Below are 26,583 nucleotides of genomic sequence, written 5' to 3' on the forward strand. Positions count from 1 at the left end.
AAATAAAGGTTATTTCTGTAACCTTCATGTGATTCCCCTGCCGCTCTGAAGAACCAATCTGGCACTTTAATTTATGTTTAAAAGTCCAGTCTGATCATGGGCCAACAGTACCATCTATAATAGTGCAGGTTGGTTCTGGTATCCTCATTAATACACCAATCGATATGTAGCTCCATTTTAAAACAGGTATACATATTGAGCCGCTCTGTGTGTGTGTGTTCACTTGTGTGGATGATTTTTTTTAATTTCCTTTTTAAGTAAAGAACGCTTTGGTCGTTTTTGTAATGCAGTGTAAATTGGTCTGATAAGCTTTACTTGATAGGGTGACCAATGAAAGATTCTACAGGAGATTTAAGAACAGCAGACAGAGAGTTTTATCAGTTTAATTCAGTGTATGCAAACACAGATAAACGAGAAAAACAGTCGTTAGATAGATAGATAGATAGATAGATAGATAGATAGATAGATAGATAGATAGATAGATAGATAGATAGATAGTTTACGATTTTAAAAGTGTTCTGATATACCTACAGTAGCTGTCCTAGTCGCCCTGGATGACGACAGCACCTTTGCCCTTTTCTTGGTTTTTAAACGTGTCAACGGAGACACCCCTGAACTTATTCTATTGGGATATCCCTTTGCTTTTATGTTGCTATTTATACAATTAATTGACAAATTACAAATAAATACATTCTATGTTTTGTGGTCAAAGCTCGATGGGTCTACTATATTACAATAAAGTAGTCGTAAGGCAAAAATTGTGTCCGTTTTGGTGGCAACCTTTCCTTTTTACTCAGACAGTTGGGGGGATCATAGCTATCCCGTCATGTAGTTGAAGCAGAATCCTTGACAAACTTTAAGTAGTGTCAGGATGAGACAATGGGCCATCTTAGCTACCAGCTAAATAAACGAGCCCGACAGACTGAACGGCCTCCTGTCTTTTGTTAAATATCTTATTTTCCTTCCTTCTCGCCAAACTGCTCTGCACTCTGCACGGCTTTTTGAAGGTGCCAGGCAGCAGCTGACGGTGCCCCCAGTCAACAGGCGAGTGGGCGAGCGGCGCAGAGGTGAGTCTATAATTAAAGTGCCGCTTCTGCAGGTTGTGGGTGGGGGGCGCGGTCCCCTTCGCTGGCAGTTGCTATCCAAACACAAATAAACAGAGTGCGAGATTGGCGTGCAGCTCCTCTCAGGAGGCGTGCCGATGGGCGTGGTCTAAAAGACCGCACCCCCCACTCTGAAAAGTGGCCGTTGTGCCACCGGGCTTTCAGACTCGAGTCAAACTTCAGCAAGTATCTGGAAGCAAAGTGCGGTGCGCTCTGTGTGACTGTTTCGTTCTCTCCGTGTCTCACTTTTATCTCTGAGTTAGTTTTGCTGATTTTCCTCTTTTCGGCTTTCATGCAAAGGCATGAAGTGCGTAAGAACGAAGCCGAGAAGGTTTTGCTGACATTCGGTTGGACTGCTTCGCTAAAACACGCTGTGTGGATTAATGAAATTCAGCAGAAATCACTGCTGGCGACCTTCGGCAGTCTACGTTGTGGGGTAAGATTTCTCTTTCAGTTTGAAGGTAACTGAGTTGCTCTTTAAAGCTGTTAATATCCCACGATGATAGGGTCTCATGCATCTCACTATACGGTATGATAGTTTGAACTTGTTGGCCGTGGACATTTTTATTATTTTTTTCTTCCAAAAATGACTTACTGAGTTCTTTCATTTTCCATAATTCATGAAAATTATAATCGCGCATAGTGCTTTGTTAAAAGAGGAAAAATAACCTCAGTCCACATAGGCACAGAAAGCACATGACACGAATGATCCGGTCACAGAATGGCAATCGTTTCCAAGTGTAAAGAGATTAAGACATCCAGCTTATTACACTAGTTACAAGCCATCCATCCATGCATATGCATTAAAAAATCGTATTTATTCAGTGCGGAGCCGTAGATATGCAGCAACGTGTGTAAGGAAGGAGCCAGTCCCACACTGAACGCCAGCCGATGTCAGAGAGCCCCCATTTTAACAAATGCAAAAAATTCTTTCAGTTCAAGTGCTAGCCAGGGACTCCTGCAAGGCTAAGAAACGTATTTGAAAACAGTTAAGCCGTTAGCGCTCATATGATGTGGTGCCACTCACTGTAAAAGAGACTTTACTCAATTAAGCGCAACGTGCTACATCTATACATTCTCTGAAACGTTTGCTTCTTTCCAATGTCCCCAAAGCATAGCCGATGGTTCCAGGCAGCAGCCTGTTCCGAAATCGGGACTGGTTTAGTGTCACCAAACAACATACAAGCTATGTCTTTTAGGCTGTGGGGGAAAAGCCCCTGTGAAAATTTGGAGGACATGAAGAGTATGCAAATAATCCCATCGTAACTCGAAGAGAAATCCACAAGGATTCAACCGGTCGATAACTCTGACCTTACCCTCCTTAACTCGGCGCGTTTAAATGAACTTTTCAAATTTCCGGCAAACTCTGAGAAAGTCTCTTGCTGGACTCCAGTTACACGAACATAAAGTAAAATGCTAGGAGATGTTATCTGCAATAAAATTATTTTAAATCAAATAAAAAAACATGCGCGAATCCTTTTATTGAGCCGAATGTCAAAACACATTGGTAGTTCGTGCACGTTTTGAAACACATTGTCCTATAGAACAAACCCAAAAATGTAACTTAAGAAACAATCTTTTTAATTCTTTTTTTCCCTGAATAATAGTATGAGGTTGTCTATAAAAAGAGATTTGACTTAGTGCTTCATTTTATATTTACAAAAACGTGAGTTACCTTTTTGTAAACTGATAAATTAAGAAAAATAGGACATTTACTAATTTATATTTTAGATAAGTTACGCTTTTCATGAAAATAAATAATTACATATCCATTGGGCAGATAAATGAACAGTTCGCATTTTTAAATGTTTATCTGATTCTGCCTAATGCTTGGCTCGGTAGTGAAGAGCCTAAACCTTATATCGTCTACAAATGACATCCAACGTAAGAAAAAAAGATTGAAAATACATTTCAGTATCTACAGTGATGATTTGTCATACTTATTTGCAGCAATTTATTTACAATAACAAATCGTACGAGTTACTGGTAAATGCAAAATCCCCTAAATATGTAAGAAATATTTTAGAGGGATTTATGTAATGAAGTTTACAGACATGTTACAGTCGTGCAGTCAGCGCTGCCGTAGACATTCCTGTCATTTCCACAGATATCGATGAATGAGTTCTAGTTCTGCATATTAGGCAACCAAAATGTTTTACTTTTTAAGTTGTACAACGTAGTGATTTGTTACCAATAAGATATTTTAACTCTTCTTACAATAAGGTGGCATGCATCACATGCATAAAACTGAAAAACGACTAAGACGCAGGGCAAGTCTCACTTTACTGAAGTGGAGTTATGGAGTCGACACCACGCAGATCTCATTGATCACACCGAGGTGAACCTCGAATAAGAGCGAAATGTCAGAAAACCAAATGCATTAAAAAAGAGACGACGAGGAAGAAAACGGTCGTAGACTAACTCACACCTTTCACCTCCATTAAGCGCAATCGTATTTGTTGAAATTACAAGTGAGTATTTTTAATGGCAACTGATTAATATTGCAGGTTTCCTGAAATCTGAGAACATTTTCTTCCATCGGTATTTATTAGTGTGTCAAAGTCATGACGGTTTAATGAAATAATTCGTGCGGGCCTGGCGTGCGATCCGTTTAGACTGCCATCTGCCACAAAGTGGACTTTTCAATCAGAAAGATGTTCTTTTGCAATTTTCTTACAATTTTATTTGTAAAGCACATTGTACAGCTGCGTTCAGTATAGTGGATATAATAATATATATATTCTGTAAGTATATATGTGTGTATAATTTAATTAAGTATACTTTTGTTAAATAAATACGTATATATATATATTTATGCGTGAGTATGTATATATGTGTGTGTATAATATAATTAAATTAAGGATACCTTTTGTTAAAGAGAAGTTTATTTAGCACTTTCATCATATATAGCCTATATATATATATATATATATAATGAAAATGGGAAATAAACTCATTTTACCAAAAGACACAATGAATTAACTGCGGTTTTGTTTAAAGGTGTCTATCACGCAAGTGTCATAATTCATTAATTTACCACTAGAATATGAGTAATACTAAGGTACAGAGTTCTTTGGTAAATAAAAGATTAAATGAGTACAAAATGCGCTATATAAAATATTTGATATTCTCTGAGCAAGTCTCTTCCCTTGCCTATGCTATAATTGAAATAATAAGAACATAAGATGTGTAACCGTTGTTTCTCAAATGTTCTAAATATTATTGGATTAAGACGTCAGCTTAATAATAATAATAAAACACAAGTACCATCAACTTTCTTGGTTTGTGACACTATAATACAGAGCTTATATTTCGGGAAATAAAGGATTAAATCAGCGCGGAAGTCGCTGTATGAAATTATTTGAAATTTAAGTAATAAATTGATTGATTAACTCTATTGGTATTACGCCTTAATTACTTAATAATGTGTATTCGTTTGATCAAATCCGTACTGAGGTCTGGAAGGTATAATGTAATATTTCATCAGGCGTTATATAAAATAATTTGTTCCTTCAATAAAACAGTGCTTGAAGCGGTATTTAAGCATATATAATATGAAGGCTGATTTTTAAAATATCACAGTCCTTCAGCATGAAAGACACCAATACACAGTAGAAATAAAACAGGCAGGCGTAGTGCTTAAGGCTGTGGACTTCAAACCCTGAGGCTGCAGGTTTAAATCCTGCCTGTGAGACCCTGAGCAATTCACTTCACCTGCCTGGGGCTCCAACTGGAAAAAAAAACCAAAACAATTGTAACCAGTTGTGTTTTGTTGTTGTATGTTGTAAGTCACCTTGGATAAAGTCGTAACAAGTAAGAAATGAAAATAACATAAGCACCATAAACGTATGCGGTTTAAACGAACGGCCTAGAATTAGGTGAAACTGTCGTTAAGAGTTCATTGGTAAATAACGATTAAATCAGCACGGAAGGCGCTATACAAAACATCTGAAAGATAAGTAAAATAATAGATTAATTAATCAATATTATTTGACAGTGCTACAATCCACGTAATCGAATCCGGATTGAAATCTGGAAGGTATAAAATAATATTTCAACAGGCATATATAAAAGTGCTTGTACCTACCAGAAAACCGATCGTCGTATATTGCTATTAAAGTATATAAGCATAGAAGATATAATTCGTTAAAATGAAGCTCTTCCCAAAAATGGGGGCTGTACTTCATAAATGGTAGAAGCACCATATTTTTTAACTGTAGGATGTAAAATTCATTCAGTTTAAGTTGTCTCGTCGACTAAAGGGGAAATCAGCTGTTGCTTTGAATGAAAGGCTTACACGAGATGGTCGACAGTCTGGTGAGCAGGGTGCATATCTGTAGCAAACAATTCAAATGCTGCAGGTGAACGAACTCATCCAAGCGTCGGCGGAGTGGCGGGGTGACACTTTTCACTCCCGCTTATCTTTGGACGAATGGGATTTCTTCTGGAATTAGGCGGTGGGTGGGGTGTGCGCGAAGCACGAAGTGTGAGGATAACCTTTTGCTTTGGAGAGGCGCCTTGAGCCCAGACGCAGTTGTGCCCTTAATTAAAGATAACCTGCAGTGATTTACGGCCTCACCAAGTCTGAAGTGGCTCGAGAGGCTGCCATGACGTGTTAGGTGGCACCACGTCTCCAAGGTAGGTCGTCCTCGAAGGACAGAAATAGCTTGGAGGTGGAGTTGATGAAGGTCTCGCTAGGCTTGTGGTCAGTTAGCAGCCACGGCGATTTTTTTTTGGTTACAGTATTATTTTTTCTTAGTGTGTGATGTGTCCATTCTGTTAATACGTATTAAGTATTGCGTGCTAATTATGTAGAAGTTAATAAACGGTGGGCAAGTATAACGTTACATGTCAAATTATGCAGAATGTGATTGACAACTCTGGTTATAGAGGGTAAGGGTGCTCTGATGGAGGGTCACATCCAAGAACTTGCTCCTGCTTTGAACTGACATCTCTTAGTAACTCTGACCCCTGGAAAGTGATTTCAGTTTGCTAACTATCGTGTTCGGTTTTTTTTTCTGTCTTCTATGCAGGATCCAGGTTTTAGAAATCTGCTCTCATCCACGGATCCTCCTTTGCCGGACAGCGGGACTATGGGAAGTAAAGCGCTGCCCGCTCCCATCCCGCTGCACCCCCCTCTCCAGCTCACCAACTACTCCTTCCTCCAGGCGGTTAACACCTTTCCAGCTGCTATGGACCATCTACAGGGCTTGTATGGGCTGAGTGCGGTGCAGACCATGCATATGAACCACTGGACGCTAGGCTACCCTAACATGCAAGGACTCCGTTCTACAATAACTGAGATGGCAGCCGCGCAAGGACTAATGGACGCCAGATTCCCGTTCCCGGCGTTGCCACTGGCAGCACATCTCTTTCACCCCAAGCCGGGCGTGGCACACGTTATACCCGCTCTGCACAAAGAGCGCCCTCGGTTCGACTTTGCCAACCTTGCCATCGCGGCCACCCAAGAGGACCCACCCAAGTCCGGGGACCTTGCTAAACTGACCGGAGCCATCTCAGAAATCAGCAAACTGTCCCCCGATAGGAAGCCCACGAGGGGTAGGCTGCCGTCCAAAACTAAAAAGGAATTTATCTGCAAGTTCTGCGGCAGGCATTTTACCAAATCCTATAATCTGCTCATTCACGAACGGACTCATACGGACGAGCGGCCGTACACCTGCGACATCTGCCACAAGGCCTTTAGGAGACAAGACCACCTCAGGGACCACAGGTAAGGACAGCTGATTGTTTATGTTTGAAGTGTGCATTCCGTGTGATTTAAAGCTCGCGTATTAAGACACGAATTTAAAGTACTAGAAAGAACGATGCGATTGATGCCAGGCATCAGACGAGCGCAGGTCTCGGAGAGTCGGGCGACCAGTGCGCATGCGGCTTCATCGGCACTGTGCCCCGCATCCCGTGACTTTGACGTGCTCGATGTAATCGTGTCAGTGTGCCAGTGAAAAAGACCACTGGAACTTCTTCTTTAAAAAAAAAACAAAAAAAGAACGGTCTGGGCGTACCCGAACTGTGAGCTCTAAACAGCCTTGAAATGCAGCACCTTCGACAACGCTACAGGGCGGCCCACCGGAGGCTCTGCCGTGCAAAGGCTGCTTTCGGTTTGGAAGACTAGACGGCACGCGCTAACTCGAGCTCTTCTTTTTGTTTTCAGATATATCCATTCTAAAGAGAAACCTTTCAAATGTCAGGAATGCGGGAAGGGATTTTGTCAATCGAGGACATTAGCGGTGCACAAAACCCTACACATGCAGGTAAGTTGGCGTCTTTAAAGTTTTATGTGTTACGAAGGACTAGCAGGTTGCGTTTAAAGCGGCATGACTGAGGGAGCTGTCTGTATTGCAAGAGAACATCACACACGATTATTTACTAGTGAACACATGCGCACCCAAGATCCTAAAGGACAATTTACATTTTATTACCTGGCATTTTGTGATTTTCCAGACCATATCAGATCATTGATTCCAAACACAACCAAAGATCAAGGTCCTAGCCCCACTAGTTCACTCAGAACAGATGCAGACACTGGCATGGCTCAGGGTTCACCTTCTGGGTATTTCCTGTGTAGTTCTGCATGTTTTCCCTGTGGCTGAAGGCGTTCCACGTTTTTCTCACATTCCGCAGACCTGCAGGTTAGGTGGACTGGTGATGCTAAATTGGCCATTGTGTGTGTGTCTTCACTCTGCGAAGGACTGGCGCCACGTCCAGGGATTACTCAGTGGCATTGGGGGGCTTAAGTCCCTGTTGTGTTTCTCTGTGTTTTATGAAGTTTTGTCAACCTCCCAGCTCTTCAATTTAATATACCATAGATGCGGCCCTAATACCTTCAAATACTAGAAATGCTCTTGGGAATGTTTTTTTTTTTTCTCGTGCTGAGATAGGCTGCAGTTTCCGTACAACTGTGCTCAGGGTATAGTGTGTTTGGAGAATGGATGAAAAGGACTTGATATATAGATTAACTGGCTGAGTCCTTCATCCACTTAGGTGTCTTAGAAGATCGGGATTCATTACGGTTCTCTGCACGTTATTTTACACAAATAAAGCAAATGACTTACTAAGTTGGAGATGGGCAATGAACTGTAAAATCTGTGGTTTAATGTCCACTGGCCTACACTTTATTGACATAGCTGTATACTGTTGGAGTAGGCAGGGAGTGGATAGTATGCTTTATTTATCCGTCCGTACATCCATCCAGCTTCCTAACCTGCTTACCCTGGGCAGGGTCGCAGGGCTGCTGGAGCCGATCCCAGCAGTCATTAAGTGCAAGGCAGGAATAACACCTGGACAAGGTGCCAAGTAGATTTTGCTCCATTTTTGGCACTTTTTGTACTACTCTTTGGCACATTTTAACTACTCTTCCATGTAGTCTTGCATAGCTATTAGGACCTTAGACTGAGGTTGTGGGTTTAAATCCCATTAGTGACACTGTGCGACCCTGAGCAAGTCACTTGTCCTGCCAGCACTCCAGTTGGAAAACAAAAAAACTTAACTGATTGTGTCTCGAGTGTTGTTCTAGATAAAGCCGTCAGTCAAATAAGTAAAATTATCAACTAATGAAAGACTTGTAATTTATGAACTGGTGCATTATCCATCCATTATCCAACCCTCTATATCCTAACTACAGGGTCACGGGGGTCTGCTGGAGCCAATCCCAGCCAACACAAGGCACAAGGCAGGAACAAACCCCGGGCAGGGCGTCAGCCCACCGCAGGGCACACACACACACACACCAAACACACACTAGGGACAATTTAGGATTGCCAAATGAGAATTAATTTATCAATATATGGGAACCAACACAGCACTGTCTCTGAGTCCATAAACAAAGTGTATTTATTTTTCATTGTAAATCAAGTAAGCAGTTTCTTTTATTATAATTAAAATTAAAACTAAATGTTTTACAAAATGTATTAGAGTAGTTCAATAAACGTAAAAAGCATTGACACATATCAAGGTTAGAGTGTCTCCTCAATGACCAGATAATAGTATTTACGCATTTAAGTTATCAGTCTTTCCCTTTTTCTTTCTTGGCAGTAGTAATAAATATGCTGGGGCTTTTATGGCACTTGGGCTTGTCCTTGTGAAAGACGGCTTGTGTGTGTTTGTTACATAGTGTGTTCTTGTCCTAATAATTACTGTTTAGAAAACATTGAAATGGTCATCTTGATGGAAGCTTGTCTTCCAAAACCAAAAAAGGCAATTTAATTCTAGATTTTGCAGCAGGCTTTTTATCAAATGGGTGTCAGCATGTTAAAGTGGCCGCGTGATGTCATTATTTCCAAACATTTTCCAAATACAGCTTTTGGAGGGCATGTTACTACACTCCTTAACATAAAAGTTCCAAAGTGGTTCTTCCGAGCAGAGCCAATTCTTGTTCCCAAAAGAACCATCCATGTGAAGGTTCCAGAGAGAAACTTTATTTATTTAGATCCGTGACAGATTCCACAAAGAGCCATGAACTGACGAAAACAGACCTGTCAAAATCCAAAGATTTCTTGATTTTGAAAAAGTCTCTTACTGCGTACAGTAACTCTGGCTAAGTTCAGGTTTTCTGTTGTATCCGGCTACTTAAATACATAAAATGTATTACTTACTAGACATTAAGGACTTCTGTTTTGTCCACAAATTAGGAACCTTTTCAAAACCCAAAGAGCCAGTTTCATATGCAAAGACTCAGTTGCAGAATTTAATGGTCCCCTATCAGGCAATGGCTCTACAAGGAACCACACAACCCAGTAAAGCGCCATTAAAGAACTGTTATTTTTGGAAGTGTGGAGCAAAAAGTGACAGGTTTTCATTATTGAAGCTGGAGATCATTTTTAGTAATAAGTGAACCCTTGGGTTTTATTAGGTAATGATGACCATTGAGACAGACAGACATCATCTGTCAGTGGTGCGTAAGAAAGAACTTGTTGATGTTGGCAGGTGTCACCGTTTAACTACATTTGAAAGAAACGTTGAAGTGGCGAATCATTCCTGTAGCTTTTTGGGGAGGCCGTATCTCAATTTAAGAAAATGCACTCAACTGACAGACAGAACTGACACTCAATTTTCATTCAAGATCTCTGTGTGCTTCTTTGAAATTCATTCTGATTAACTCAGAATTGCTACATAACGATATACATTCAGATTCTCTATCAGTCATGTCCCTGTGTGCTTATACTTCATTTTCCTGTTCCATTTTTAAAAATTCCTGTCCATATCATCAGAAAAGCAGTAAGATCTTTGGATTAAGTTAGACTACAGCCAAGTTATGTGAGGATTAATACTTTGCTTGCTTCAAATCTAAACAGGAATCTCCTCACAAATGTCCCACATGTGGAAGAACCTTTAATCAAAGAAGTAACCTGAAAACTCACCTTCTCACCCATACAGACATCAAGCCCTACAGCTGCGAGCGATGCGGGAAGGTGTTCCGGCGCAACTGCGACCTGCGGCGGCACAGCCTGACACACAGCCCCCTCCAGGAGTACTAAACCTGCACACGGGAGGGCAAAAGCTCACAAATGGGAGAACTAAGCATGAAGCACAAGGGACTAACCCTCCATCCTTTGCTGCCTGCTACAGACTCTGGCACCGTGCAGAAACTGAAGTAGTTCTGGAGACAATGCGGCCCCGTGGTGTGCTCTTCCTACATTCGGCTCGCTTTTTCAGAGCTGCTGTACATATATGTAAATACGTATACTTTTTTGTTTTTATATGTTTTTTATACAAATTGTAAAAGTTTTCAATGTCGAAAATATGTTTAAATGTATTTTAGAAATAAAAGAAAGTACTATTCTCATCTGGTTGTTGGTCTGTCTTGGGCTGCTGGTTTACATTGTGTGGGGTGTGGAGATGTAATGAGTGGAGCTGGAGACAAATGGGATCAGGATGTGAACACAAGAAGGGCTTTATTTGTGTCTGGAATAGGACAGTGGCTTTACATGGACACAATCATTAAAGAATATATAGTGCCCTCCATGATTAACTGTATAATAAAACACATTTAATACATTTGAAAATGTAGTTGTTACAATAATTAATGCTTCAGTTACTCTTCATGATAGACAGTTGCACCCTTAGAAATAAGTGCCAGAAAGGTTCTTCAGAGCAATGCCTTACGGGAACTGGTTTTAGTCCCCAAGCAAAGCATTCACATGAAAGTTCCAGAAAGAACTTTTATTTATTTTGGTCCATAACAGACTCCAGAAATCATCCTGAATAGATGTCACAGAATTGTGAAATACCGAGGTTTTCATCTTTTCAAAAGGACTCTTACTGCACTGGCTACGTTCAGGTTTTCTTGATCTGTTGTGTCCTGCTAGACAGCCTACTACACATTAAATAGTTCTGTTTGGTCCCCATATCAGAAACCTTTATAGAACCCAAAGCCTAAATTTCAGATGAAAAGAACTCATAACACAATGAAATCGATGGTTCTAACACACAACTCCATAAAGTGTCAGAAGCAGTTATTTTTAAAAGTGTGCTAACCAGATTTTTCGACATCTTAATGATGCAGAAATGACCATTTCTTAATTATTAGCAATCAAATGTTATGTTGTGTTGAAATTCCATTTCTGTGCAAATTTAAATATCAATTGGCAGGCACAATTTAGCAGTGGAAGGAAAAGTGAAGGGTCATTTTTTAACATTAGATCCAATTTTCCAGCAAGTGGCATTAACTGGCCATTTTAATTATAAGGAAAGATTGACTTGCCTCAAATATTTCTCCCTTGTAATGGCCTGAGTTGACATGTTTAACTAAATTATTTGTGTTGGTTCGATTACATTTAATATTATAATTAAAGCAACGATAGTAGAAACAAATTAAATTCGTCCTCAAAACAGCTGCATCCAAGTGTTACCATCAACTTTTTTATTAACTGATTTGTAAAATAGTTTAGACATTTGATTTTATGATGTAAACTCCAAATGTTTTTTTACATTGTTAGTGTTTTTGCAGCATTGTTAAGAAAGTTTTGATGGCCTCGGCACGGAGTTGTCCAACCCGCCGGCTCACGTTTACTAACATTGAAGACTGTGAGCGTTTGCAATGCTACTTTTGAAGCCGAGACTGTTAGCTTGACTAACTTGTCTCAGTTTAAGGATGGATTGGGATGATCTCGTTTTTAACTCTTGTGGTAGGCCTATCATCTCCTAATGCCGGCCTGACAAGATCGTAGAAATCGACCAGAAATCCAAGGCAAGGACAAGACAAAAGCATCAAATTAAAGAGGGATCATTGAATACACTGTTAAACTATAATAAGAAGAGTGATGTGAATGATTCTGTCTATTATATTTATTTTATGAAACAAACCGGCAATCTTACACAACTACAACACAAGGTCACCAGTCCAGGGCTGCTCTCCGAATGTCACTGCAATGACAGGTTCGGGTCCCGGACAGCCCGTAATGGGGGAAGCGAAATAGATTGATGGCTCCTATCAGTATTTGGAATGGGGCGTTGATGAAGTCCGTCATTTTAGCGTCACGTGAAAGGCATGCAGTTTCAGGCCAGCAATACGGAAATGAAGAGCGCAATAGAGAGAGATCGCCGAGGGTGATGTTCGGGACCACTCGTCCTAAGAAACGGTTGCAGGAAAAAGGAGGGTTCAGAAAATCGACTGATGGACAGACATGCCGATGATCGTCCCAGGGTGCAGACAAAGACACAGACAAACGTGGCGTTTTCATGTTGTTGTAGTCTTGAACCTTTCACAGATGAAAAGTGTAAAAAACACTGCAGTTTAGATAGTTTATAAGTTTCAGTATACAAACTGTATTTTACAGAGAATTATAGTCCATATTTTGTTAATAAGCATGTCTCATTTCTAGTTTTAGTTTGTATCGCCACTGCTGATGTGAGAATATTCTTTACATGAGTAATTTAAAACACTTATACTTTAAAGCACTTACTCTGTGTCATCTTTTATCGTTCATTCCGTGTGTCAGCGTATAAAACGTTCATTTTCAGCGTGATAATCACAACACAGTGAAAGCATAAAATTAGTCATGCACGTATCAGGTCTTTATTTAGCAGTTCTTATTAATTTCACTTCTACATTCCTAAGGAAGGCTCCTGTGTTTTAAATTGTGATATAAAATTTAAATTGCAGCTGTTTGTTTACACAATTTTAAATGAAATGTGCAGGACAAGTTATGTCACCTGCAGAAGATTATGTCGGACTGAGCCATGGGATGTACTTAAGTTATCAAGCTAATATGTTTTTTGTTTTTAATGAAAATACTATTTATTTATTTGTTTGTTTAACTTAGGTGTGTGAGACTATGAGCTGCCAAAAAAAATCAGTAGATGAAAAGACACATATTCCACCCATCACATTTTCTCAGATGTGTGTTTTGTTTTTGTAAGCAAATAAAAGACCACGTGCTCCCATAAACCTGTATGAACCGCCGCTCGACTGCTTCACAGCTGTCCTGACTCACCGTCCAGGTTCGGCAATTTTTAAATAAGCCTATAAAAAATAGAACTATGTTTTTCGGGAAACAATTCCCCACATTACTTAGAAAGGTTTTGTGCAGATGTCTCCACAAAACAAATTAAAAGAAATATATGCGGGAGTGTAGTGTGCACCTTGTTATTATTTTTATTTATGGAACCCACTTAACTGAATTGGTGGTTATGGTAATGTAATATTACAATCCAAAATACGAGCAATGCGATTTAGGGTCGTGGAAATAATAATAATAATAATATGTTCTGCAATATTCCTGGTAAATACAATTTGCTAACGTTTAATCCACCCATCACTTTTTGATCCACGTATTCAGTTTGGAGTGACAGCTTCTGCCGCAAAGCAGAACTCGACTATGGACAGAGCGCAGATTTATTGCTGAGTTCAGGCGAGATTACATTGTTAAATTTTCTCACATACTCCTTGAATTGCTCGGCTAAACGTATTAATTAACAGGTGGTTTTAGTAACGAAAATCTATTTCGTTTCCTCCGTTACGGGGTGTCCGGGACCCGAACCTGTCATTGCAGTAGCATTCAGAGAGCAGCCCAGGACTGGTGACCTTGTGTTGTAGTTGTGTAATTAATTAATGTCGTAAAAGAAAACCGACGTTTAGACTCCTGACGGCTAAGCAGGCAATGCTTGCAATCGCATACACCTTGGACAACGCTGAGACAGATCGATTGAATATGGCAGTATGTATAAGTGCGCGTGCCTGACGATATATCAGTGTGTGTCCGTATGGCATATGTGTCTGTGCATCGAGGTGGCACTGTGAAGACTTGCGGGTGCCCGTCAGTATCTTAGTGTATGTATATGTGAGGCCATATGGCGGTGTGTATTTGTGTGCCTATTGACATGGCAGTGTGTATATGTGTGTGCTCATCGTTATAGCAGTGTGTATGTGTGTGTCCATTAATATCCCTGTGTGCATTTGTGTGTGCACATCGATATTTCAATGTGTGTATATATGTGTGCCCACTGACATGGTAGGGTGTATATGTGTGTGCCTATCGATATCATCTGTTTCCTTTCTAATAGTTGCTTGGATTTCTGCAGATGTCAACAGTATATGGCAAACTCATCCTGAAACGTAGTGGATGGGGTATAAAAAAAGGTGTCTTTCTTTTTTTTTTTTACCAAAGTCAAACAAAAAAGTTGCTTTCGAGCATTTTCTTTTGTCTCTGTTCTTGTAATCAGCCATTCACTTTCGATGGAGTAACTTCATAGGAATTTAATTCATTTTGACTATGCCAGTCCATCTAAAACATCTTAAACGCGTAATCAGAAGAAAATGCAGTTTCGGTGATTTGTATGCTGTTTTTGGAGATTTATGATTTATTGATGATCGACATATTCTCGCGTAGAGTCTACCGGTTTTATTATAAAATGAGCGCAAAACAAGGCGTGATGTACTGTATTTCAGTTTGTGCTCGTATAGCATCTCCCTCTGATTTATTCCGTTATGCTTATGATTTAATATAAATAATGTAATACCTTTGCAAAAACATCTGATAAAAAGCAGACTGGGTTAAAGGTCAAGTTCTTCCGCCAAGGCGGTTAAAGCGATATATTCCGGAATAAAGGCTGAGCATCAATAATAAACCTTACTGTGTAGCTGCTGCTTCTTCGAAGTCGGTGATTTCAATTTATTAAGCCGACAATCACCTGAAGTATCACGTGTAGGTGTTTATCATAAACAAGCGCGCCCCCTGCTGAAAAGTAAGCAAAAATGTCTTTCTTCTTATCACCCGATTGCTTTCATTTGTTTTTTAAAATCTTTTACTTTTTCCAGTACAGGTAAGGAAGTCTTTTGATCGTATTTTTTATCCCTTGAGGAAAAAAAGACCCTCCACCACAACAATGTTTGTATTTTACGACACCACAGCAGTGTTTGTGTGTTATGTTGGCTAAGCGCGCAGGTTTCAGCGGCGTTCCAGTCGTAACGTGCAGTCCAAGGCTCGGGCGCTTTAGAGCAGGTGTCTCGGGATGGGAGTCCGTGTGTCTGGGTCTGTGTGCCGGATTTAAAGGGACAGCTTTTGGGTTGTCGATAATAACTTGCATGTCGGATGTTGTAATGCACAAAGATATTCTGCTTGTTAAAAAGCTGATCTCTCTTGGCTCTAATTGTCAATAATAAAAATAACACCCATACAATGTGCATTGATCTTTCGTCTATCTTATAGTATGCGAAGGAGCTGCCAAGAGCACCTGTTGCAAATTTGTCTCGTGTTAAAAACCAAACGCTGACATAATCCTGATTACAGATTTGAGATTCCCTTTAATTTGCAACTCAAGTCCAAGTTCACTTTCATTTCAATGTGTATGCAGTATAATGACGTTCGCACTTGTAAGTATCCCACAGACTAATGAGAGCAGTAAAACACCAGCGGCAGACAGCGAATACAAGGCCGTTAAATATAAACTGCAGTCATGAGCACTGGGAACGAAAATGTAGATTTACGCTAAATGTATCTTTCATACATTATGTGTTCAATTTCTAGCTATTCTGAATCTCCAGTAATGTTTATATTTGTACTTTTTTGGAACAAAAGAAATTGTCAAACGAGAGAAGACCATTCGGTCCATCAAGCTCAGTGGTTTATATAATAGCTAAGCTGCCCTAATACTTCTTAAAGGTTGTCAAGGTTTCTGTTTCAAAACTTAACTTAAAAGATCTCATCTGAGCAGCATGAATCATACATAGCTCATTGCTTTACCAACTTGTGGGGAGCCGAAGCTTAGCTAGGCATCTACGGGCGCGTCGTATATAAATCAAGTGAGGGCGGACGTTTACTCGAGCAAACAGCCACACACACACTCGACACACACTCATGGAGAGGAATCGAACGGTAAACAGGCGGACGTGTACAGTGTTAGTATAAATGAGAGAAAGAGAGTGACCGTGCGGGGACGGAGCCGACATGTGGAGAGGGGCGTTACACTTTTCTCTTCATTGCATTACTACTACTACTGTTATTGTTATTATTATTATTATTATTATTATTATTAAATTTGACGACTTTGTCACAGATGAACGTTAGACACAATCAAAAAGAGAGAAAAAGTTATCTATCTATCTATCTATCTATCTATCTATCTATCTATCTATCTATCTATCTATCTCACATTTGAATTGAACACATTCTTTTTTACCTTTAAGTGAGTGTTTACTGTCTAACAGTTGAAGTTAAATTGAACGCAGAGCTGTGGTTTCCTTACATGACTCCGTTTCCGTTTGCACACACCCAACGCTAGTTGCATTTCAGCGTCTTGCTTTATTTTGACGGTGCAGTATATAATTTGACACATTTTTAACTCAAATTAGGACGACATGTTAACTAGGTGTGATAAAATGCTGTTAGTCAAACTCCACTTCGTTCATCTCCACTGCCTCTTGAATAATTCAGTTTTGATTTTTAATTGCTTGAGTGCCGAGAGGCTGCTGATTAGTTTCCCATTCGAAATTTCTCTTTAAAATTGAAAAATCATTCCAGACAAAAATCGTTATAATGAGAGTTTATATTTATTTATTTATTTGGCTATGCCGTAGAATTTCAGTTAAATGTTGTGTACAATTTTAAAATCTGATGCTGAAATACTTATGTAGAGGGAGACGTTAACAATGCATAAATATTGATAGCAGCTTTTGCGAATGTAAACGTATATTTGGGCTTTTGGAAAAGCGAGGAAAGAGAATCTAATTTAGAAAAGAAAATGAAAATTTGATGGATTTCAAGAAATGACTATCAAGTAAATTAATACTTAAATTTGCACACTTGGAAATAATTACATTTCAAAATGATTTAATTAAATTGCAGTTTTCGTTTATTCAATGCAAAGAAAATAGTGTGATAATATAATAATCAAAACGAAGAGATTTTTTTCGAAATAATTTATTAATACTGCAATGTCGTGAATATGAAAACAATTGCAAATTCCATCTGATGTGGCTGTCAAGACGTGTTCTTTATTCAGACTGACATTCTTTTGCAGAATATGTGTTGTGTCTTTGGATTAATAAAGTTCGTTATCTTTTTCTTTCAACAATGGTGTTACATTTATCTCAATTCTTAAGTGTCACCATTTGGCTCTAGAAATTAGGTTAATCTTGTTATATTATCGCAGTAAAGTATTATTAATTTACCCATCCTGAGGTGGTTTGTCGTTTGTGCAGTGACGCGCTGTATCAGTGCTGCTCCGGACCTTGGAGATTAATAAATTATATCTAATCTAATCTAAATTAAATACAGTTGATTACAACTCAATGAATTTCATGCGAACATGTTTGATTAAAAGATTTTAACGAACTTGCATTTTCATTTTCTCTTGTAGGTTTTTTAATATTCAAGATTTCAATTCTGCGATTTGTTTCGGCCCTGAAGGTGGAGGGTACAGTTTGGATAGTGTTCATGTGCTTTCTTTTTATGGGTTGACATGTTAACATAATGTAGAAGTTAGTTGTAAACGAGTCTAATTCTGACACTTGGCAGGAAAATGTGGGTGTAACAATATTACTTTACAGGAGTATCTATCTATCTATCTATCTATCTATCTATCTATCTATCTATCTATCTATCTATCTATCTATCTGGTTGTATGGAATGTATGCTTTTATTATTAAATGTAATATACAGCAGAACAAGCGGGTAATCTGTTTCTCTATATGCAGCATGATAGACAATGAAACATGTGACAAAAAGCTTCTTTCACCTGAACATTAATGGTCGGTGCACATCAAATATCAGTTATTACAATTAGTTACATGTTCTTTCATTTGGAGCGCCCTCAGGTGATGTGACTTGCTCAGGGTCACACAGTGACAGCAGAGGAATCTACAGCCACGTCCTCAGGGTTTGCAGTCTAAAGCCTTAAGCACTACGCCACACTGCCTGCCTATGTACAGTATATTGCCCTTATATACAGTACAATATGTGGACCATTCCGAGTGCATTCTTACGCCAACAAATACTTTCAGTTTTAGTGTAAGGCATTGAGTAGATCTCAAACGTGCAATGAAAACACTTCTTATGCAGGTCATGTTTTTTTTTTCTTTCTGGTATTTGCTTACAGGGTAAAACCAGTAACTATACATTGGTTCTAAAATGGCACTTTCTTGGGTGTGTGATTCCTAATAGACCCTCGTTAACCATTTAATTCTGTTAAGGGGTCTTTGTACATAAAATCGTCTCTTTCGGCTCTGAAAATGTTCTTAATATGTGGACAAAAGAGAAACATTTAACGCCTAGTAGACTATCAACGGATACAACACACCAAAAAAAGGTTAATTTGTTTAACAAAAGTCCTTTTAAAATCATGAAGTCATTGTTATTTAACAAATCTATATTCATCTATTGATTATTTATTGAATCTGACACGGATCTAAATAATGAAAGATTCTTTCTGGAACATTGCTGTGGAAAAATCGTCCCCTTCTTTGGCATCGCATGAAAACCACTTCGGTACCTTTATTTCTGAGAGTGGATGGTATTGTGACGGACATCCACGAGAATGCCCATAATACTTTGAGACACAGAAGGACACATATTATTCATCTGCATAGCTGATTCCTGTGTTTTTGGCTGTTGTTACATATACTGTAAACAACCCTCTCTAAGGCAAATAAGTACTTTGTTAAAATAGTATATGTAGATATGTGCGTGATGAAGTTCAGGAAACATAAATGAAATCCCCGGAGCTAGCGGGTCCGCCTGATAGACAGCTGCTTCAGTGTTGTCGCCCTGTCCCCCACCCATGTTTAATGCACCCATGTTTAAGAGGCTCGGGAACCGCGCAGTCAAGTGCTAACATCGGATCGAGCAATTCCAGTTAAAAGCTTCAACACGAGTGATGTCACCAGTGCTGGAAAGTGACAGATCCTCTGCCATGTACAGTCTCTTAGCATTTTTTAAAAAAAAAATTATTTATGGCTCTCTGTCCTAATTGTCAAAGCAGGCATTTGATTGGCTAAGTATGCTATTCTAAAGCATTGGCAAACTTCAATAGAGCTAGCTGATGTCATTGAAAGTTTACGAAGAGCTGGTGTCTTAATTTAAAACATGATTTCTTTCATCAGTCTTTTGTTTGTTCCCTGTGCCAGATTTCTTGCACTCCTAAACAAAAAGAGAGTGGCATTATGTAGAACAACGAGCGTGTAGGCCACATGTTGTAGGTGCCTGCATCTGAAGGCCAAGTCCATGCTATTGCAGATGCCGCTGTTCTCACTCTTTTTAAAATGTCTTCGTGGAGCGTATAGGGAATGAAACAAGGTGGAAGAAAGTCAGATACACACGTGGAAGGAGTGATGGAGTGTTGAAGTGCGGTACATTTAAAAATGCAGAGAGGAGTGCATAAAGTATACAGACAAGGATATCGCGGCCAAAGGATACTCGGGTTTGAGAATAGCGGACAATTAAACACTGGAAGGCAAGGTGACGCGGTCTTCAAAAAGAAATGTAAATGTGTAAGATAATGAAAAGGACCTTATCCATATAAGAGACAACATACTAAAAAAAGAATATTTATCTTCACTCTTAAAAAATAAATGGAGTGGAGTGGTGGCTCTGAGGCTAGGGATCTGCGCTGGCAATTTTGTAAAAGCCAAAAGTGAATCTACTTCGTTGGGCCCTTAACCGAGAATTGCTCCGTCATGATGTTAATCTTCATCCAGCCCTGCAAGTAGGCCCTCCAACCTTGAAAGTACTCCAGCCACCATTAAACACCTCACACTGTTCCTCTCCATCTGAACTAGTGTGGTGCTGAGGTGTCACCCGTTGCATGGCTGCACTTGGGCCCAAATCTGGGATCCTGAGGTGTTTCGTCAAGTGGTGGGTGCGCCAATGCGCTGTATCAGTGCCTGCTCCAAACCTCCATCTCTTAAAAATAAAGGGGCCAGAGCGGTTCTTCAGGGGAGCCAATTATGGATGCCAAAGCAACTGTCAATGTGAAGAAAGATTCTTTATTTAGATCTGTAACATGTTTCATAAATAGCCATGAACGGATGATAATAGATTTGTAAAATAATTTGAAAAGGACAATTACTATATGAAACAACGCAGGCTAAGTTCATTTGCGATGTGTCACAGGTAGCCTAGACATTAAAGAATTCTGTTTTACTAAACCTTTTTAATGTCCAAATAACCAATTTTCATATGCAATGAACTGGTCCCAGAATTAAATGGTTCTTTATCAAGCAATGGCTCTACAACAACACTCAGTAAACTTCCATTAAAGAACTGTTATTTTTAAGAGTGTTGCAAACAGTCCAGTTGTGATCACATTAAAAACAAATGTTTCTGGTCAACAAAAAATTAATGCAACAGTCTGCAAGTAACTTTTTGAGTTATGTGAACTTCTACTGAAATAAATAGATCCAAAAGACTTTAGTGACTAAGTTGAGTATTTCCTTTACATTAAAGTATTTTAAATACTGTACCATACATCCATGTTTTTAAGTTAATGCAACAATAAGTTGCTCCAAAGTATGTTTTTGTCAGTATATAAAGGTATTTTAGCCACCATCCATTCATCCATTTTCAACACCCACTTACCCAGAGCAGGGGGCAGATTTTGATGCCTATCACAGCTAGCAATAGACAAAGGCAAGAGCAACACCTGGAAAACTGATTCCATCAAATCCTAGCACCCCTGACCTGCGGGGCACAAACCTTAATCTCCCTTTTGCAAGGCAGCAGTGCTACCAATGCACTACTATGCCAAAATTTTATATATGATGTAGTTAGTAAATATAATATAAAAAATAAAGTTTTTAAGTTGTCAACATTTCACACATCTACTTGTCTGACGTCTTTATATATTTAGGTGACTTACATCTTTTGAGGTACAGTACAACCATTTACATTTCTTTTTTTTTTTCAGTTGGAGTACCGGCAGGTGAAGTGACTTGCTCTTGGTCAATCAGTGTACCTAGCAGGTTAAGAATTCACAGGGTGAGGTCCAAAGCCTTAACCGCTATGCCACAGTTATTACATTGAAGTTGTTCCAAATAGATTGGTCTCATTATTATTATTATTATTATTATTATTATTATTATTATTATTATTTATTATTATGTTCAAGTTAAATTGTGACATCAACATAAAACATTATCTGTTATATCACATAGGAAAACCTGTATACAGACATCACTTTGATCTTAAGAATGATTTTGTAAATAAAGTAATATTCACTCCAGGTAGATGCTTCTACACTACAGCGTTGATCACCTGACAGGTAAGGTATGGAGGAATATTTCAGGCAAGTAAATAAATAAATGGCAACATGAAAATCGAGCACCAATAATGACATTTGTTGCGAAATATATTTATGTTGCTTAATTTTTATATTTATTTATTTAATTCTTTCTTCATTCCTTTATTTCAGTTACTCTGCACGCAACATGAATTTCCTTCCGAAATGAAAACTGTCAGGTTCACTTGCCAAAGTTGAGAGGGCGGGCTTTAGAGAGTACTATGTTTTGATTTGTGAGTAGTTGATAACGTGTAAGTTAACCTTCGGCCATCAGTGGCCACATTTACAGCAAATACTTCAGATGTGGTCCTCTAAAGACGAATTTGAAGTTTATTGAACTAATGTAGGCACTTCACGCAGTAATTCTGGGCAACTTTTTCTTGCACTCCTATCCAATAGGCACAGTCACAACACTGAGCATGCGCATGAGCTACAGGCTTTCCCCAGTCAAGCAGAGCACACGCGTCCACTCTGTGGAGAATTCACCAATCAAACAACAGCACTTGGTGGAGCCGCCCACCCAACTTTGGCGAGTGAAAGTGACGGTTTGTATTTGAGGGCTTATTTCATGTTGCGTGTGTCAATGAAATAAATAAACAAATAAATAAATACATGAAGAAATAAGCAAAATTATATATTTAGCGAAACATGTTATTATTTAAACTCATTTCATGTTGTTCTTACTTATTTATTGTCACAGTTCACGGTACCTTTATTTATTTATTTGCCTATATTGTATCCTATATTCCTCCATAGTAACTTGCCATGTACTTGTTCATACATGTTAAGTTGTAGGATAGGGAGATGGACTTATACATCCCATTTCAAATGAATGTGCAGATAAATCAAGTTATCCAGTCAACTTAATTATGTTACCACAATATTTTTTTTAATCAGTGAATATGATGAAATGGAGTTCAAATTACTTACGATAGGAAGATGCAATAATTACTATCATTATGGTGTTATAAGAACTAATTAAATAATTGCATTTCAGAAGGGTTAACAAAATCGTTACATTCGAATTTTTACCTTGCAACCATGCATTTATTTAAGAGGCTCCCTGAATTACTTGAGTGTACCTTATATGAAAAGTAGAATGTCTTGCATAAAACAGTGTGAGTCTTCTGTGACTCTAACTGTGTACATTTCTAATGAAATGGACAATAAGATGATCAATGGATGTCATAAATGAGTAATTTATATACGTAAAAAGACGTGCATTGCCAGTTCTATAAAATAATGATTACGAAATAACACTTTGCAGGGTTGTGTGGTTGAGCCACTGCCTCAACAAAAAAACATTTCATTTTGGGAAGCGTCCTAAAATTGGGTCATTCGGGTTTGAAAAGGTTCATAATATGTGGACAAAACAAAAATCTTTAACGGATAACAAAGTATCCATGGTAACAGATCAAAGAAAATCAGAATTTAGCTCGAGTCAATGCAGTAAGAGATCTTTTAAAATCAGAAACCCTTTGGTAGTTCACAATTTCTTATCACTGTTAATGACCTTTTATGGAGTAAAGCGGATTGGTGGTTCTGCGGCTAGGGATCTGTGCCAGCCCTCGGAAGTTTGCCGGTTCGAATCCCAGAAATGACACTGCCGCGTTGGGTCCTCGAGTAAGCCCCTTAAGCTGCAATTGCTTCGTCCTGGGTCTGACATTAATCTGCCCGGGCTTTTCCTACTGGGGTTAACGGACAGAATTGGCGCTGCCCTCGGGTGACTTTTCTCTGTTTAATAATTGCGGATTATGAAAGATCCACTAGCAAATACTGGCTTGCTTCGTAAAGAGTTTTATGACATTAATCGGATCCGTTTGTGCTGTCTATAAAAATAATAAAAATGTCTGAAGTCTGTCTGAATAGGTGGACTTTTATAGTATGCACCTTAATTAAACCCATCTTATTTCACAGTGAGAATTAATAATACATGCTACGAAAGAAAACATACAAAGTGCAAACTCGTGCTTTTTGATATTGAGCATTTCAGAGCCCCCCCGCCCCCCCCCCCACCAAAAAAAGCATCTTGCATATGGCAAGAAAGAGTGTGTCTCTTGACATAAAAAAAGAAAAAAAAACGTAATTAGTTACAGTTTGTGGACCCCCCAGAAACACATTTGACTGCTATCGAGTTAAACAAGCGAGCATTCTTGTGTCCTTATACAGTCTGGTGTTTGTGTGTGGTAAAAATCAATTGAGGCAAAAATCAATGAACGTGAAGCCTCTGTTGGTTTGATATATAATCTCGCTGCAAATTGAATCCAGTCGGCGTAATCCTCTTCCAAGGAGATTCACACTTATTGAAGGCAACGCAATCCTTCTTCTGAGTCTGCGCTACATATTTGGAAATAGAAGAGTGCAGCAGCACAGCGGAGAGTGGCGGCGGCAGGCACTCGATTTGAAGGTTTCTAATGCAACACGAAATTCTATCACGACTATTATTACTACAACTATTGCCAGTCATCATCATCTGGATATTAAACTAAAGTCTTAATGGGCAAAGCAAACGAGTAAATCCATTTCGCCTCCTCGGTGTTTCGAGTAATTAAACGCAAGCGCAAGTTGGAATTGCATCTGAGTTCACGACAACTTGTAAAAAAAAGTTATTATTTATTTCATTCAAAGATGATATGTTTCCCCCTCTGGAACTAATCTTAACAGTCGCATTTGATTGTTACAGTGGGAATAGAAGCTGACTTTAATATCCTTCCCTTTAAACGTTTTTTTTTTCTCTTAAAGTTGACGTTAATAAAAGCTGTTCTTGATTGTTCAGTCTAAAAATATTCAACGCTAGGATGCGTAAAACTGGTCAGTGCACATCTGGCAACGTGTTCAGTTATTTAGGACAGCCACGTCTGCATGAAAATAAATTCATTAAAACAAGACTTATTCGTAGGGTTTGTAGCGCCTTCTCAGCAGACCGACTCAATGCGCAGCATATACATATAAACTTGCAAGTAGATGTAGACAATTAAAAACTGTAAGTTTAGAAACTGTAAGTCTGGAAATAGTAATGGGTATTTTTAGATTAAATAAAGAAAAAGCATGGTTGTTGGATAGGCAGGCACCTAAAGTGTACATTTCCCGGTGTGGCACAACAGACAAATGGGCTCTGGCTCAGCGCAGGACTGCTGTATTACATCTGAGCAGTAAATCGAATTAAGATGAATACAATACAATACAAATAAGAAATGCCGTCATTCAGCCTGTTGTTGCACAGCGCATTTTGCAGCCGGTGTTCAGTTTCCAGGTCTATCAGTAAACTGATGTCCGATTGCTTCGTTTCATCACACGACAAACATAAGCTCCGACGACTGTGTGTTTGGGCGTTTAATTTCACTGTTTCTCTAGCAAAATAAATCATAATTTATTCCATGTGTTCCCAAGTGTAATGGCGTTTCACGTGGCCATCAAATGGTCCCTTATATTACAGAGCACCTGCTTCTTTTTTCTTATTCTTCTACTCTAGTCCTATTCAGTTTTGTACAGTTAAGGTTTTGTACCTAAGACTTTAACTTGAGGTTGGGGGTTCAAATCCTGCTGTTGACCCTGTGTGACCATGAATAAGTCACTTCACCTGCCTGTGATCCAACTGGAAAAACAAAAGAAATGTAACCCGCTGTATCTCAGATGTTGTAAATCGCTTTGGATAAAGACACCAGTCAAACAATAAGTAATACTGACACAAATAAAACTCAGTTTTCTAAACAGGAACACCAGGTAGAATACAGAGTGTGATAACTTTTTACAGTTGTTGAATGATTATTAGAAATATGTAACAGAACTAAGTGCCATAACCTCTCAGCTTCTGCAGACCAAGTTCAAATCCTAGCCTGGCTAGTCTATATGGAGCTTTCATGTTCACCTTTTGTCTTTTAATTATTTTTTTTAGTGGGTAACTATCAAAAGAAGTGTTGTCAATGCAGAATCTGGGGTGCAGATTTTGTTCCAGCCATTTCATTCATTCATTTGTTTTTTATCCAAGTCCGGGTCCCATAAGGCAGCAGTCACAGCAGTGAGGCACATTGGTTTCTTTCCCCAGCCACATTTGCCAACTCATACTGTTGGATACAAACTACTACATAGTATAATTTGTCTGAAGTCCTTATCTAAGGTGACTTCCAACATTCAAAATACAATCGATTATATTTCTTTTGTTTTTCTAAATGGAACGCAGACAGGTGAAGTGACTTGCTCATGGTCACACAGTGTCAACAGCAGGATCTGAACCCACAATTTCAGGATTTGAAGTTGAAGGTCTTAACCACTACACCCACAGTGCCTGATCACTGGGTAAGGCTCTCTTACTGCCACACCAGACATTTCTAACATTATTGATTTTCTTTTCTCTGGATGCAACACCAAATGTTTTCTGCACCAGAACAAATCATATTTTTTAGACAATCATTTTTATTTTCAGTGTTATTATTGAACCAAATTTTGCTTGATAAGGGACACATAGTTGCAAATGGGTTTAAGTCAGTTGGTCATCTGTTAGCTCACTTTATACCTCAATATTGTTTACTTACTGGTTAAGGAAACATAAACAACTAATAGTTCTTAATTTTTATAATCAGAATAATTAAAAAATAGGACATAAGAAGCAGATTTTATTAGCATCATTAATTGGTTACTAATTAAAACAGTCTCTTGAAAGTTCACCTGCAGCCACTTTGGCCCCTCAGCATTTAAAGACTTGCGTTATGTTAATTGTCAATTCTAAATTCTAAGGTGGGAGCGGAAGATG

The 26,583-nt window shown here is 38.8% G+C and overlaps 1 protein-coding gene across 3 annotated transcripts; it reads left to right on the forward strand.

The window, feature by feature from the left end:
- Positions 1 to 1,280: 1,280 nt before the first annotated feature.
- osr2 (odd-skipped related transciption factor 2) lies at positions 1,281 to 10,905 on the forward strand. 3 transcript variants are annotated; one of them, XM_028817310.2, is made up of 4 exons: positions 1,281 to 1,539; positions 6,137 to 6,834; positions 7,276 to 7,375; positions 10,415 to 10,905. In XM_028817310.2, the coding sequence occupies exons 1-4, from the start codon at positions 1,396 to 1,398 to the stop codon at positions 10,595 to 10,597; spliced, it is 1,125 nt and encodes a 374-aa protein (XP_028673143.1). In that variant the 5' UTR covers positions 1,281 to 1,395; the 3' UTR covers positions 10,598 to 10,905. The 3 variants fall into 3 exon arrangements, with proteins under 3 accessions (XP_028673143.1, XP_028673144.1, XP_028673145.1); XM_028817311.2 differs by having other exon boundaries at positions 10,497 to 10,905; XM_028817312.2 differs by lacking the exon at positions 1,281 to 1,539 and adding an exon at positions 5,417 to 5,741.
- Positions 10,906 to 26,583: the final 15,678 nt, after the last annotated feature.

This window comes from Erpetoichthys calabaricus, chromosome 13, assembly GCF_900747795.2.
Source record: "Erpetoichthys calabaricus chromosome 13, fErpCal1.3, whole genome shotgun sequence".
Taxonomy (NCBI): domain Eukaryota; kingdom Metazoa; phylum Chordata; class Cladistia; order Polypteriformes; family Polypteridae; genus Erpetoichthys; species Erpetoichthys calabaricus.

What these genes read in the sequence shown, in the direction of transcription:
- osr2 (XM_028817310.2), top strand. Translation starts at nt 1,396, where the DNA reads ATGCAAAGGCATGAAGTGCGTAAGAACGAAGCCGAGAAGGTTTTGCTG. An exon ending in TCGGCAGTCTACGTTGTGGG is followed by an intron (nt 1,540 to 6,136) that starts GTAAGATTTCTC and finishes TCTTCTATGCAG; the next exon opens with GATCCAGGTTTTAGAAATCT. An exon ending in GACCACCTCAGGGACCACAG is followed by an intron (nt 6,835 to 7,275) that starts GTAAGGACAGCT and finishes TTTTGTTTTCAG; the next exon opens with ATATATCCATTCTAAAGAGA.